Genomic DNA, 14,476 nt, shown 5'->3' with positions numbered 1-14,476 from the left:
CCCCCCCCCCCCCCCTTCCCCAAAAATCCTCCGGCGCATCCGTTTGCCCCCTCCTCTCCTTTAGCATTATTACTCTTATTATTAATAATTTGGCCTCGTTTAACCCTGGGCTCCCTCCTCTGCCCCCACCTCCATCCCTTCAGCCTCGCTGGGATGGGGAAAAAAGTCTTTTCCAAGGGTGCCAACATCCCAATTCCCCCCCCTTCTCCCTCCCTTCCTCCCACCCCCGGGGTCAGATGGGATTCAGGCATCATCCCGCATCATCTCCCGCATCCCAGAGCCTCCTTCCCCGGGAAGCCCTTGGCTGTTCCAGGGAGGGTGGGTGTTAAGTTGTGGCAGAGTTATATAGCACTTGATTATCAGTTTCCAGCAACAGCTGTGTATATTCGCTAAGGATGTAAAGAAGTATCAGAAGATAATGCAGCATTGCTATTTATTACCCTATAATTAAAGTTCTGACAGTGTTTCTATTATAAAACCTTATTTGCAAGGGTTCATAACTCAAGAGGCGAAATTTTCCTTCAAGACGAAGCCTCGCTCACCAGGCTGAATCATTTAAAAAGTATTTCAGTTAAATAAGGTTAGCCTATTAGAGGGTAAAATTCTCAAGGACTTTCATTAAGGTGCTCATTTATATCTGCAAATAAAGGCTTGCCAAGTCCCCCAAATCAAGGATATATGAGGGAAAAAAAAAAAATATATATATTTAATTTTTTTTTGCAAAATCAAGGATTCATGGAAAGGTTTTAATATAATTCTCTAGGAAATTATTCCCATGAAAACAATTTGTTTGAAAGAAAGTGCCCTCCAGTCTTTTCCACACAAACTAGTCTCGGGCTAGTACATGAGAACCAAACTTAAAAGTGACTACGAGCAGAAATGAGAGCGACTAATTCATTTCAACTGTCCTTACTGGAATCAAAAACAAAGAGTAAACAGCTCGAACGGGGAAAGGTGAATTTAATTTCCAAGGCCCTTTAACTTTTAATAATCGGAGGAACGAGATGGGAGGTACATTCTACCCTCCCAGTTATCCCGATATAAATTCATTCAAGATTTATATTGGTGTAATAGAGAAGCAGAATTCGCTCCGTGATTTCTAATGAACTGCTGGCTCGCTCTTTAAAAACGCAATTAGAAAAAATCTAGCCTCCTAATTCGGAACAGCTTTGAGCGCAGGCAGAGGGCTCGGTGCCGCAAACAGGGGTGGGAGCCGGGCTGGGAATGCTGGAAAACTGCTTTGCTGCAGAATTCCCCCGTTATTTTAGGATTTTCTTTCCTGTGATAGGGGGGGAAAGACAATTCTCATGTGGAACAGACCTGTGTTTCTTGTGATCTCAAACACGAAGATGAAGGGATTGTAGGATTAGGTGCCTGGCCTGCTATCGAGGCAGGAGACGAGGAGCCATCCAGTGGGAATGCTGCTGGGAGTTGGGAAAACCCATTGGGCTTTAACCCCCCACCCAAAGCACCACCCAAGCGCCCGCAGCCGCCCTGTCAACGCGGGCGACACATCAATAAACACGAAACTAAGTCGAGGGCTAATTCTGTCATCTCGCTCCTTAAGATCAGGTCTCCGCGTTCCCCGCTTACTCATGTGTGTAGGAACAACGGGACCCAGATCCCAATTTGTCTCCCTGACCTTTTGAAGTGAAGGCTTTAAATGAAGCCGCGCGGAGCCGCCGTCTCGTTTCATCTTCAGAACCTGCCAGGCAAAACTCCTCAGGTTGTTTCAGACTCCGGCGGGGCTGGTGGGGAGAAGACCTCCTCAGGGGACAATCACCTCCCACCACCTGGAAGTCCCTCTTGACCCGAGGACCTGGAAACAGGCCAGGGTGGCCAACCTGAAGGTCCTAGGAGATGCGGTAAGGACATTTTCCTCCTTGCTCTACACCAGCTCTCCATCTTTGCTAAGGCTGTAAAGAAATATCAGAAGATAACGTGGCATTGTTATTTATTACCCTGCAATTAAGAGTTCTCCCAGTGTTTCTATTATAAAACGTTATTTGCAAGGGTTCATCACTCGGAGGGAAAATTTTCCACCAAGATGAAGCACCAGGCTGAGCTGCGTATGGTTAAAGTACCATGTCATCATCACCGATAACCAAGACGGAGTGTCACCTCGCCAAGGAGCTGGGTGAGACCTCCGTTGGCGGTGGGCACCGAGGAGAGCAGGAACCTTCAACTCGAAACCACAGAGCTCTGGTGCATGGGGTCTGCTCACCACCAGCCCTTGCACAACGTTACAGCATCTCCTCTTTCCCTTTTACTGGTTTGGAGAATGACTCACTGCGAAACTCAAACTGATTCGCTGTAATTGTACCATGCCTCAGTTTCCCCATCAGTAAAACCCAAAATTTGCTCGTCAGTGGAAGATGTGATAAAATTAGTGAACGTCTATGATACGCTGTGGTAAGAAGTGCAAAGTAGTCCTGTTATTTGGCTCTACCAAGTATGACTACCACACCTACGCACGCTGTCTGGAGAAGACGGCTTCTACTCAACCACACGAAACACCCAAAAGACCCAAACTGGGCTTCAGTCGAACAGAAATGAGGAGGAACCAACGTACAAGATAGATGGTTACTGCAAAATGACAACTCGGCGCTGCTAGGAGAATAACCAAACGCTTACCGTTGGATCTCCCTTGGGTTTTTTCACTGCTGAATGGAGTAATTTTAAAGAGAGGTACTGCATGCTCTCGTTTGCACTGGAGAAGGACAGGTCAACATCTCAATGGCATCAGGAGACACATGTGTTGAGGGGCACCAGCCCACGCCTTTCACTCGCTGTGGATGGTGCTCGGGCAAAGGACAGATGGTGATGGCTGCTGCCCGGTCTGCAAAGACCTGTCTGCAAAGAGAGGTCTTACCGAGCATCGGAAGGCCTTACCCAGAGTCCTCTTCTTGCTTCTTCCCAGAGCGGAGCTGGAAATCTTGGAATCGTCGTAACGTTTTATTATCACTTGCAAAACAGATTCTACTTCATCAGATAAAGACACAATTGCATTCATTGACTCTGACACAAGGATATGCATAGTGATAAACACACAGATAGATGTACACACTTATACATGAATGAGATATGCTAATTAAAAATTGCAGTGGGCACTTTATTAAAAATTTATTGTACAATCTACATCTTCAAAACATTTTACATCAACAAATATAGCAGCTTGACTGCTGGAATCATAAGTGATTTATCTTTAAAAGACTGAATTTGTAACTGGATGCAAAGATTCTTGATGAACTGCCGTTACATTTAAACTACTGGTTTTTATTGGAAGTATTTTGACTGTTATCTGTTTGTTCTCCATCCTTGAGAGAAATAAAACAAGTGTCTCGGCTTTCATTTTATCGGATAGATGGCACCATGTAGCATATTTCCCATGCTAGTTTGAATTACAGCTGTTTATCTTTCAGCTTTCTTTAAGATTAATTAAATGCAAATGTAACTCCGCGAATCATGGGATTACCTGCCAGACCCCTTATTAATACCTTCACTTAAAAACCCCCGTGCCAGAGAGTCATTAATTTGCAAAAAAAAAAAAAAAAAAAAAAATAGAAGGAAGAAAAAAAAAAACAAAAAGAAGGAAGAAAAAAAAAAAGTGCTAAAGCAGCCCTTTGCCTCCCAACAACCCGGCGATGGCTGCCCAATTAGTCCGGCGGCGTTGGGATCCTCCTTTCAGGCCCTGTGGCCCTTTGAGGACACAATAAGGCTCCAATGATAACCTGGCAACCTAGGTAGAAACTCAGCCAAGTGCGAGCGTTTGAAGCTGCAGCTTGGCTGCCATCGTGTCGGCGAAAAGAAAGAATTCAGGCACCATGTCATCCAGTACAAAGGATAAAAACAGATTCAACCGGAAATTCAATGTGGCACCACATATGGGATACATGAGTGCGGTTATACAACAGGCCACATATTTTTTTTGAACAGTCTCCTGCATGTGATGCCGAGGACATGTGTAACCATCATAACGTCTCTAAGAATCTGTATTTAATTTGAGCTGGGGTGGTGGCAGGGATTGGAGATCTGAAGCCGCCACAGGTTTGTGGCAGATGGCTCTGTGTCAGCTATGACAAGCAGCCAGGCTCGGCTTCCTCTGCAGATTTTCTTTTCTCTCTGATCAGGTAAATATGGGCACACTCTGGAAACTTCCACAATTCTGCCTGAGGCTGCAAGTTTGTGACTTAGCCCCATCTGTCACAAATCTTCCCTCGGTTCTGCTGCGAGCAGAGACCTGAATTTACCGCCGAGCGCTGCCCAAGAGAAGCCAGCCGTCTCGCCCTACGAGGAAGCAGAGGAGAAAAGCACACGAAGCCACGTTAGATGCCGGGACGCACAAGGGGACGAAGCTTCATTAGATGCCAGGACACACAAGGGACATCTCTCGTGCAGGAAAAACACTCTGCAACACCCATGGTTTCAGGTGTGGTGGGAGGGAGTTGGGTGGACAACGCTTCCACGGCGTTATCTGGAAATGGGGTGAATTCGGCGTTTTTTTAAAGATGGGTAAGCTGGTTGGTGGCCCCAGGTTATCTGCTCCTGGATGAGAGCTTCCACCATCAAACGTCCATCTGCTTTTCTGGTGAACAGACAAAGGACTGACATAGGGGGACTGACCCACCCCTCTCACCCTCAGACATGGTGCGTTTTTTTAAAGATGGGTAAGCTGGTTGGTGGCCCCAGGTTATCTGCTCCTGGATGAGAGCTTCCACCATCAAACGCCCATCTGCTTTTCAGACAAAGGACTGACATGGGGGGACTGACCCACCCCTCTCACCCTCAGACATGGTGGAAGCAAGAACCAGCAGGAGTGAGGTCCTAATTCTCCTGCTTGGCCATCAGCGGTCTGGCTTCTGGGCCTTTAATTTTAGAGTAACCTCAGGGAGAATAAATTCAACTCCGTTTTTGGGGGGTGGTAACTCTGCAAAGGTCTGGGCATTTGTTTTCTCAAGGAATTTAGTCAACAGCTCCTAAATACGCAGAGAGAAAATCATCAAGAGAACCAAAGTTTTCACATAAAGTAAGATTTCCCCATCAATAACAGGCAGAATAACAAGATCATAGACTCATAGAATGGTTTAGGTTGGAAGGGACCTTAGAGATCACCTTGTTCTAACCCCCCTGCCCTGGGCAAGTAGGGCACAGTATTCTTCAGCAGCATATCCAGTAGCAGTACAATATTCTTCATGATAAAATCAATTTTTTAGTTTCTTGTGTCTGAAGAGCAAAACTGAAGAAATTCACATCTACTCTGCCATCATTAGACTTCAGAGTTAACTCATAGAATTTAATAAGGACTGTGCAGCCTTTCAGACCTGCTGTATCAGGAGGGCTGGAGTTCAAGCAGACAGTACTGATTTGGTGTACATTTCATGCACTTAAAAAAAACCCACTACCTTACCAAAATGAAGAATTAGAGACTATTATTCAGCACAAAAACTGAGATTTGGCAGGTGAGGCAGCAGAGCGATTTACAGAAGTAATTTGTATTGGGTCACCTTTACTCTGTGACCCAGCTCCTTCCCTCTGTTAGTGAGTATTGGGGAAGAATCAAGGTGGAAAGCAGGTTGTATTAATTACTTTTGGAGCTCAACTTTCAAACTCTGAGCACCTGTGGAAAACACCATCAAAAGACAGCATTGGTTTCCACGAACTGGGTGCACTGGGAGGTCCGAGTCAGAGCTATATCGTACTCCTCAGCAGAGTAACAGTATTTCCCTGAACAAACTGGTCTGGTTCTGCAGTTTCTTACATGGGCCTTTTAATAGTCATTTAATTCTTTCCATTTTTAAACACAAACTTCTTTAAACATCACATGTTGGATGCAAATACGTGCAAGATATGCTGGTGGGTACCTGGCATAGGATGGCTCAGAGCACACCGACCAACTACGTTAGGAAAACAGTTTCAGGCTTTCTGTCTCAAGGTAATTTGAATATACTTTACTGAAAAAAAAAAAAGAAGTAGTTTTCATGCTTTTTGCAACTTTTCTTTCAAAGTCCATCATATTTCCTTTGACCCATTTCTCCATCTACCATTTCACAGCAGCTGCGGTTCATCTGCCAGTTCTCATTTACTTTCTAAAACTAAATTGGAAGCTATCTAACATTGTTATAATAAAGAAGTTCAAAGTCCTGGTGTTTATGCTGAAAGATGCACATGTAACTGCTTTCTTAATGAACGCTTTCTTCCTGCTCTCCAAGTGCAGCCAACTGCTATGAGCTATAGACCAACATTTTCAGAGAGCTGGAATCTCCTAGATATGGATCTTGGAGAGCCAAGAGCAAGGCAAGCCCTGGGAGAAGTTCAGAAGCAGGACACATACATATCTATATGCACATACATACTTATGTTTATAAATGCATGGTTGGATCCCAGAATGGCCTAGCACACCCCCTCCCTAAAGGGGGCCTACAAGAGGGATGGGGAGGGACTCTTGATCAGGGAGTGGAGCAATAGGACAAGGGATAATGGTTTTAAACTGAAAAATGAGAGATTCAGGTTAGATATTAGGAAGAAATTATTTACTGTGAAGATGGTGAGGCACTGGAACAGGTTGCCCAGAGAAGCCATCGCTGCCCCATCCCTGGAGGTGTTCAAGGCCAGGCTGGATGGGGCTTTGAGCAACCTGGTCTGGTGGGAGGTGTCCCTGCCCAGGCCAGGGGGGTGGAACTGGGTGATCTTTAAGGTCCTTTCCAACTCTAACCTTTCTATGATTCTATACGTTCAGCAGCATACCTGCTAGCCCATTTCTTCCTCTCTACCACAGCTGCTTCCAGACCCACACCCTGCTTGAAGACCTAAGGTTGATCCAAAATGCTTAAATTGTGCCCATGGCAGGGGGTTGGAAGTAGATGATATTTAAGGTCCCTTCCAACCCAAACCATTCTATCATTCTATCTGTCATCTCTGAAACCATTTTAAATTACACTTACTGGAAACCAAGCATCTCAAGAGGCAAATACAAGTTTCCCACATCTACTTCTAACCTCCTACCAGCCTGCACCTAATGCCAACCAGGTAGAAGCATAAGTTCCATATAACGCCTTCTTTTTTTCTCTGCAAATATCCTCTGCTGTTGAGTGGAAAGCCAGCAGGATGGATGGAAATATTTGTACTATTTGCATACCCTATAAAGCTCTAAATTAACTTTATCAGCTCGGGACAAAAGATCTGGAGAACACTGTAAGCAAACATCTGCTCAATATACATTCACGATTAAAAAGTAAACAGTGTGGTTGGCTCCGTAAGGAACAGGTTGAAAATTATCAGAGTACAACACATCACATAAACTGATGGCGTGGCCTAGAATACTCTGTAAAGCAATGATCACGCCAGCACAAAAACAGCTCTCAAGCATCAAAATTACTTGAATGATGGGAGATAAGAATATAAACATGGAATAACATTCACAAGAAGAGACTGGAAAGACCGGGATACTCTAAGTGCTTGACAAATGTTTATAAAATCATGAATGGTGCAGAAAGAGATGGATGTGGAGCTTCTGCTTCCAGGCGACCAACTTCAGAACGAGATGCTCAATGCAACTGAAGGTGGGGAAACCCTGAGCCAACTGAAGGGAAGGCTTTTAATGCCATCTGCAAACATACGATGAGCAACTTTGCTATAGGAAGCCGCGAAAGACAAAACCAGGGCTTTCCAAGGGCCTGAACATCAAATGGAGAACTACTACGTACATCATGGCAATACTTAATCCTACAAGAGGATGATGAAAGATGATAAAACCTCCAAGTCTGGGGTTAGGACCAATCTCTAACTCCAAAAGGCCAAGAGAAGACTGTTAATACCCTGTTTCTACCTGTGTCAGCCTTCTCCCAAATATCTGATGCTCACTGCTATCAAAACCATGGCATTAAACACAAGACGTGCTGATCCACAGTGGCAGTTGGCATCCTGATGGAAAATAAAATTTCTGGTGGAGTTTTTCTGGATGGTGGGTAAGGAGAAGGAAGGAGGCATCATCCCTGGCTCTTACATGGTCTTCATAAGAACTATGAATGACTACTGCTCCTCGCAACAGGGCTGAGTGGCTGATGGGACATCTGGCACGGGGCTCCCCTGCACCCTCACGTATCCTTAGGCTGAGAATTCCTCCTGCTGCTTTCCTAGCAGTCCCTAAATATTAAAGCTGGACCAGGGGCGGTTTTCCCATCTACATGTTTACCTGAAATACCAAAGACACTGTTTTGTCTCAAGTCGGAGCGAAAAAGAGGAGGAAAAAAAAGAAAAAAGAAAGTTTTGTTCAATCTGCCCTGCACAGCCAAATCCTGAGACTGGAAACAATTCAGATGTCTACGGTCTAACTGGGACCTTAATTTGATTTTACAGCAGTTTAATCCCTTTGAATTCAGCAGGCTCCCTTCTACAGTGGTGTAAGAAAGAAGGAAAAAAAAATCACGCCATGTGTCTTTTCATAGGCAGGTGAGCTTCTGTAGTGTGATGGAAATGAGAAGATGAATGTCAGAAAGTGGGCCAAATTCTTTTCTCCGCTAAACAAGCCCGAGTGAGAGCAGGATTTTTCTGTAGGAACTGAAGCTGACAGCATGTCAACCAGCACTCATTCAGCTGGGAGGGCTGGGAGAGATTATTTAAAGTTGTCAGCTCCTTCCATGCCTGGCTTTTGGCAACTCCTCTTGTCCCTTTCCACTGTATACTCTTTATACATGCTGTTTTAAATTAAGAAACTGAAGTGAGGGAACTGAAAGGTAAACTTGAAGAAAATAATGCAGAAACAAATGCTTTGCCCTATTTTATATATTTTTTTTAATTTTAAATCTACTAGATAGGGAGCTTGGAAACACTGACAGGTCCTACGGTGTCCTCCCATGGATGCCCTGGTGGTGTTGCTTCCTTCATTCTGGCTCTTACTTTGGCAACTGCAAATACCCACAACCAGAGAGAGCAACGTTCGACTCCACAAAACTGGAACACAACAAATAATTGATAACAAATGAGGTTTGCTTTCCACTCATCTCAATCTCCCGTTAATAACCGGCGGAAGGCAATGGCGAAATGCAAATGAGGCGGCCCTGGGTGCTGTGAGAATACGCAGGGCGAGCAATACATCACTTGGAAAGGTTTCTATAGGTGCTTACATTATGGACACTTTAAAAAAAGTCTTGCCAGCATCAGTCTGCTCTGTCGAGTTTAATTTTCGGTCTGTGCATTTTCACAGGGATATTCCCCGTGGCCGGCTCCCAAACCTGGCTGCCCCGCTGCCACTTCTCCCCTTTTTCGCCCCAAACTTTGTCAGCCCAAGCACTGAGAGCAGCTGAAGGAATAAACCACCTATTTAATTAGACCGCTGTCTAATTATTATGGATATCCTTAGCAATAAAACCCCAACAATACATCAACGGATAAGCCAAGGTACTTCTGATGATGATTACTTCCCGACCTACGAAGCAGAATCCCCAACCAGTGGAGAAAAGCACTATTTGCTTTTAAAGCATTTTTACTTTCCAGACCTTACAGCTACTTTATGAACTTGAGGCAGGGGAAAATGTAATTTTTCTGAAAGAAAAATAGCTAGTTAGCATGCATCACTGTTCTGGGGTCCCTCTTCTGTTCTACTGTAATATATATAATATTATACCGATCTGAAAAAAGTGAAAATAGGGCAGAGGCACCGCGTACCCTCTGTGATTTCACTCTTCAGCTCCCCAAAAAGCAGCATGGCTCCAGCTGTAATTCCACGAGCAGCACATCTCTAAGTGAGGGTTTTTCCAGGAGGTTGTGCGGATGGTCTCGCTGCCAGAGGAAGCCTCAGCATATACGTGGGTGTAGGTACAAAAAGACAACTCTAACAGCATTCTCCGAGCTGATCCAAAGCCTATTAAAGACAACGGGGTGCTCACAGGTTCTGGATTAGGCTCTGCTTTACTCATTTTAAAGCGATCCCTGGTTCAAGTCACTCGTTACCTGTTGCCTCAACACTGAGAAGGTTGAAGGTGGCTTTGCTGTTAATAGCGCCCACGTAGGAGGGGTAGGATCAACACCTTCAGCTCCTGCCTGCAAACCATCCCAAGGGATGCTTTTTTTAATAAAAGAAAATTAGAATTTCGCTTACAGGGCTCAGGCACACATTTTAAACCCGGACTAATTTTCTATCAGTATTCTTTCTACCGTTCTCCCCGTTTTTAGCACACCCTGGCTGCCTTGAGGAGAGAGAAGATCCACGAGAACGTGACTATTGGCCCAGCAAGAAGCGTCGGGGAATGTCAAGGTAAACGTTTAAGGAGTGTTTTCCCTTTGAAGCCACCATGTATAACTCTACGCTACTATTGACTCAAGAAGTAATGCTGAACACTGGAAGTGTTCAGTCAGCATTTTAAACTATTATGAGCTACCTTCTGAACCATTGCCAAGTTAATAGACAATGAAAGATAATGAGCTTGAAATTGGGTGTTAAATTGCATTTTTGGTTCTCTCCTTTTTTCTTTTTTTTTTTTGTCTTGAAGTTTTAACCGTTTCCTGCAGAAACAACATCATCTTTGATGCATCATTATGTAAATGTCTATTTTTAGGTCACAAAAAGAGTCAGGCGTGGGCTAAAAGCCTTGGCTCCTCCTGCCACATGTGTGAGGGAAGGGGCAGAGCCGGCGAGACCCAACACGTCCCGGTCCCCAGAGGGAGGAAGGTGGAGAGATGGGGTGAGCTCTGCTGCCAGCACGAGCCTCCAAATTAAGGAGGAGATTACTCGACTTGCTCATTAACGGCGTGCCTGGACGGCGACAGCCAGGGGAAGGCTAAAAAAGACCACGTTTACCCGACTATTTCTATTCACTCCTTTTAAGGAACTTTCAGCTGAATTCAGGGTTTGTTTTTTTTTCCAAACTGAAAGACCTTTGTCGTGCAGGGGTAACGTGCATCCAACCTGCCCACGGCACGGCCAGGATGGTAAAAGTCAGACAACGCTGTAAGTTGATATATCAGCATGCAGAAAACAGCAGTGATTTTTTTTTTTTTTTTCTGAAAGCAGCATCGTGTAATAACAGCTCTTCACCGGAATGATATAAAATTTAGCGCTTCACCTACAATTGAGTAATTAATTAAAAAAACAACAACAAAAAACAAACCACAAAACCAGTGTGGCTTCTAGCAGTATGAATACACCTCTTAAAAATGTGGAAGTCGGTTTAGCATTGAACACTCCATCACGACTTGAATGGAGGGTCGGTTGCTGAAACTGTACTTTCCCCACATAAATAACTGCAAAGAATAGGACGTGATAAATACCAGTAAATTATGCTGCCCATAAACTTTTTTTTTATGCTTAGCATACCTTAAAAGCAAAGAGTTAAAATAATCATAATTATGGAAATAATTCAAATAATTCCAAAAGGCAGAGAAATCTTACCTGATACCTGTCACCTGCACTTTTTGAGGCCCGAGGATTAAATTAGGATCGGAACGTAGGCTTATCCTCATTAGTATAATTGTAGGATCTTTCTTTTATTTTCCTTTTAAACTAATGAGTTGCATTAATCCAGGTTCATTTTTATAAGCCTCTTGGGTCCAAATGTAAAGGACAGTCATTTTAGAAAACAATAAATTAAAAAAAAGCATGTAGCATGCATTAAGTGCACGTATTTCATAAGACCTAGGTTAATACAACTGGCATCTAGTTTAATTAATCCTTGTTAGTGTAACGACTAATATCCCTCCCTAGCATGTTTCCTTTAAACATTAGTATGTTAATTAAATGTTGTTTTTTTAAGGGTTTTTTCCCTTTGTACTTCAATACGGCATTATATCATGTAAAACTATTCCGAACAACTACCTTATAGAGATGTTTCCTTACAATATCTGGTCTCTTGCAGAAATTCTGAAGCCTTTTAAAAAGCTGTTCAGGTGTAGAATACAGATATTCAGCTGCAGGAAAAACAGATACATTTTTAATGAAACAAAAACCTCAAAGCACACACTCGATATTAGTCACTTTACTAATTAAAAATGCATATTGCTCTGTGCCGCCTCGTGTTTTACATTATTTAAGCATGATTTTATAAGGTTACCTCAGCTCACAAGGATGTTTAATGCTAAATAAGACTGTGTAGTTGTGCTGTTTAGACATCTCCTTTGGGTGATTAAAATACATTATTCTAATGTAACACAATGCATATGTGATACATTTAGTGATGAGATTTTTCAAAGAACTGGTACTACATTAGTGTGTATCCTGTACTGCAGTTGCATGCTATTAAGTATTAAATTGTTTAAATAATTTGGTGTGATTTTCAGGCCTCGTTCTTTTTTTTTTTTTTTCTCCTATTTCTGCGTATCAAAAAAAAAAATCTGCAAACCATTGCAGCATCACTGACCTTTTAACAAAAATCTATCATTACGGGTTGTGTATGCTAACAATGAAGAATGCTATTTCAAAACTTGCTTTTGTGTTATCTTAAAAGAACAGATGGCAAATATAAACTTCGTCTAATGTATTAAAACACATAAAATTTTCCTTAACACTAACATGTTGGCTTGCCAAATAAACAATTGCTTTTTTGCTCAAGTTTCTTCTCCAAACTTTGTATTTGAGCCCGAATCACGTTCTTGGGTTTCAGCGAAAAAAAAAAAAAAAAAAAAAGGAATGTGCAGGAAAAGCAGCTACCTGGAAATATCTCCGGGTACACCAAGGCTTTGGGACACAGCGGATAGCAGCCACAATAGACAGCTTCCACCCTGAAGATGAGAAACAATAAAGAAATTTAAAAAAAAATAGACGTTAGAGAGCCAAAAAACTGATTTTGGTGCAAGAGCGGGGAGGTTGGGTACGTAAAGCAAGAGCGAAATGTGTTTTTTTTTTTCCCTTCAGCAGCATAATCCTTCTAAATGCCAAAGTTGCTCTTTTTCAAGAAAATTTTATTGATCATATGAATTACATAGAACAGAACAGCGAGCATATGTTTTGTTCGCTGAATAAATCAAAGCGCAGCTCTGCATTTTTTTGTTTTTTAAATACTGCTTAACACATTTTATAATCAGCAGACAGACACATGTAACAACATGGTGAAGTATGGACGGCTTTTCTTAATAACACTGGGGGGGAAAAAAGCAGGGGACACGCTGGGATCCAGGGACACTCACACCCAGAGCGGGGACCATCACCCATACCTGGCAGAACAGACATCCTTCTCCTTCGACTTTAAGACTCCAAAGGTTACAGTTAAATATAGCCCAGGAACAACTTCGCAGCACACTCCGGGCTGGGATATTTTAACTTACGCACATGCTTCAGATAATTTCCTTTATTTTTCAGGACATAAAGGGTTGGATGTGTTTTTTTAATAACTACGGAGGGGATTCCTTTGCCAAAGCGTGCGACGCTCGGGTTTTTTCCCCCGAAGGATTTACACATCTCCTCTAACATCACACCCAAGTATTTTCTGATTGCGACACAGTGGCACAAAGTTTTCTAGAGAAAAGTCCCCCTCTTCATGTTTGCATTTTAATATCTGAACGAGTTAAGGCATCAAGTTTTCACATTTTTTTTAATATTTTATTTTTTTTGCATAATGACCATTGATCTGACATAACGTCCCTCCAAAGATACAACTGTAATTTCTGTTGGCCAGAAATTACACAGTGAAATTCAAAACACTTCTTAAAATATGTTTATTTTATGAGAGTCTTTGAATTTCCTCCAACGTGTTGACCATACGAGAGCTTTATTTTTAACTTCAGCTTCCCTTAGTCCCCAGAAAAAAAAAATAAAATAAAATCTGAAATCTTGTCAACGTTCACCTTTTCTATTTTCAGTGACAATCCAAAGGGCTTTCACTCCCTTCATGTGCATATCGGGTTTGGTACTTTATTACAGGCACCCAGAAGGAACTCTGTTTCCTTTAGATCTACTCAGTTTTAAACGGGGGTGGGGGGGGGGAAATGAAATAAAGAATAACATATTCAGCTTTCATGCTAGAAAACTATGCATATCCATAAACCCCAAAGATACACATTTCTCTACACATGCTTTTGCTAAGCAATGATCGCTAGGGTTTTTTTTTTCATAAACTTTTAAAATTTGTAATTTATGGTGTTTTTTTTTTTTTTTTAAATAACATATGCACTTCAGATTGCATTTTAAACATTAACAACAATTTCAAAGTGTACATCGTCTAGCACTATATTTTTTACCAAAGGGAAATGTTTCTGATGTGTGATTTAATTGATGATTTCAGTTCTTAAATATTGTGTCATATGTCAAAGCAAATAGATTTTTAAAGTTTTCTTTAATCTAGGAGGAAAAAAAAAAAAAAGAGTGAAACTGTGGACATTTCAGTAATAGCTCAGATCACTAAGTTATGTTAAAATATTTGCTTTTTAATCATATCGTCTGCACGGAAAAAAAAGAAAAAAAAAAGAAAAAAAGAACAGCTCCCTAAAACAAAACTGCAGGCCAAGATGCAATCTGAGTCATCCTCTGAGTATGCAATTTCCCCTTACG

The 14,476-nt window shown here is 42.3% G+C and overlaps 1 protein-coding gene across 6 annotated transcripts in view; it reads right to left on the bottom strand.

Moving 5' to 3' along the window:
* GTDC1 (glycosyltransferase like domain containing 1) overlaps positions 1-14,476 on the bottom strand; it is a 212,511-nt gene that overhangs the window by 10,411 nt on the left and 187,624 nt on the right. For 4 of the 6 annotated variants that reach the window (XM_014941198.1, XM_014941199.1, XM_014941200.1 and 1 more), the window contains 3 exons: positions 12,641-12,711; positions 11,810-11,901; positions 1,643-4,287 (listed from right to left, as the gene is read on the bottom strand). In XM_014941198.1, coding sequence (XP_014796684.1) covers positions 4,204-4,287; positions 11,810-11,901; positions 12,641-12,711 — 247 coding nt within the window. In that variant the 3' untranslated portion in view covers positions 1,643-4,203. Of the gene's footprint in view, positions 1-1,642; positions 4,288-11,111; positions 11,902-12,640; positions 12,712-14,476 lie in introns of those variants that run through there. The other 2 variants (XM_014941203.1, XM_014941201.1) reach the window with 2 other exon arrangements.

Source organism: Calidris pugnax, unplaced genomic scaffold (assembly GCF_001431845.1).
Source record: "Calidris pugnax isolate Ruff unplaced genomic scaffold, ASM143184v1 scaffold60, whole genome shotgun sequence".
Lineage (NCBI taxonomy): Eukaryota > Metazoa > Chordata > Aves > Charadriiformes > Scolopacidae > Calidris > Calidris pugnax.
Note: the sequence above shows the minus strand (reverse complement) of the source record. Positions and strands in the feature narration are given on the sequence as shown.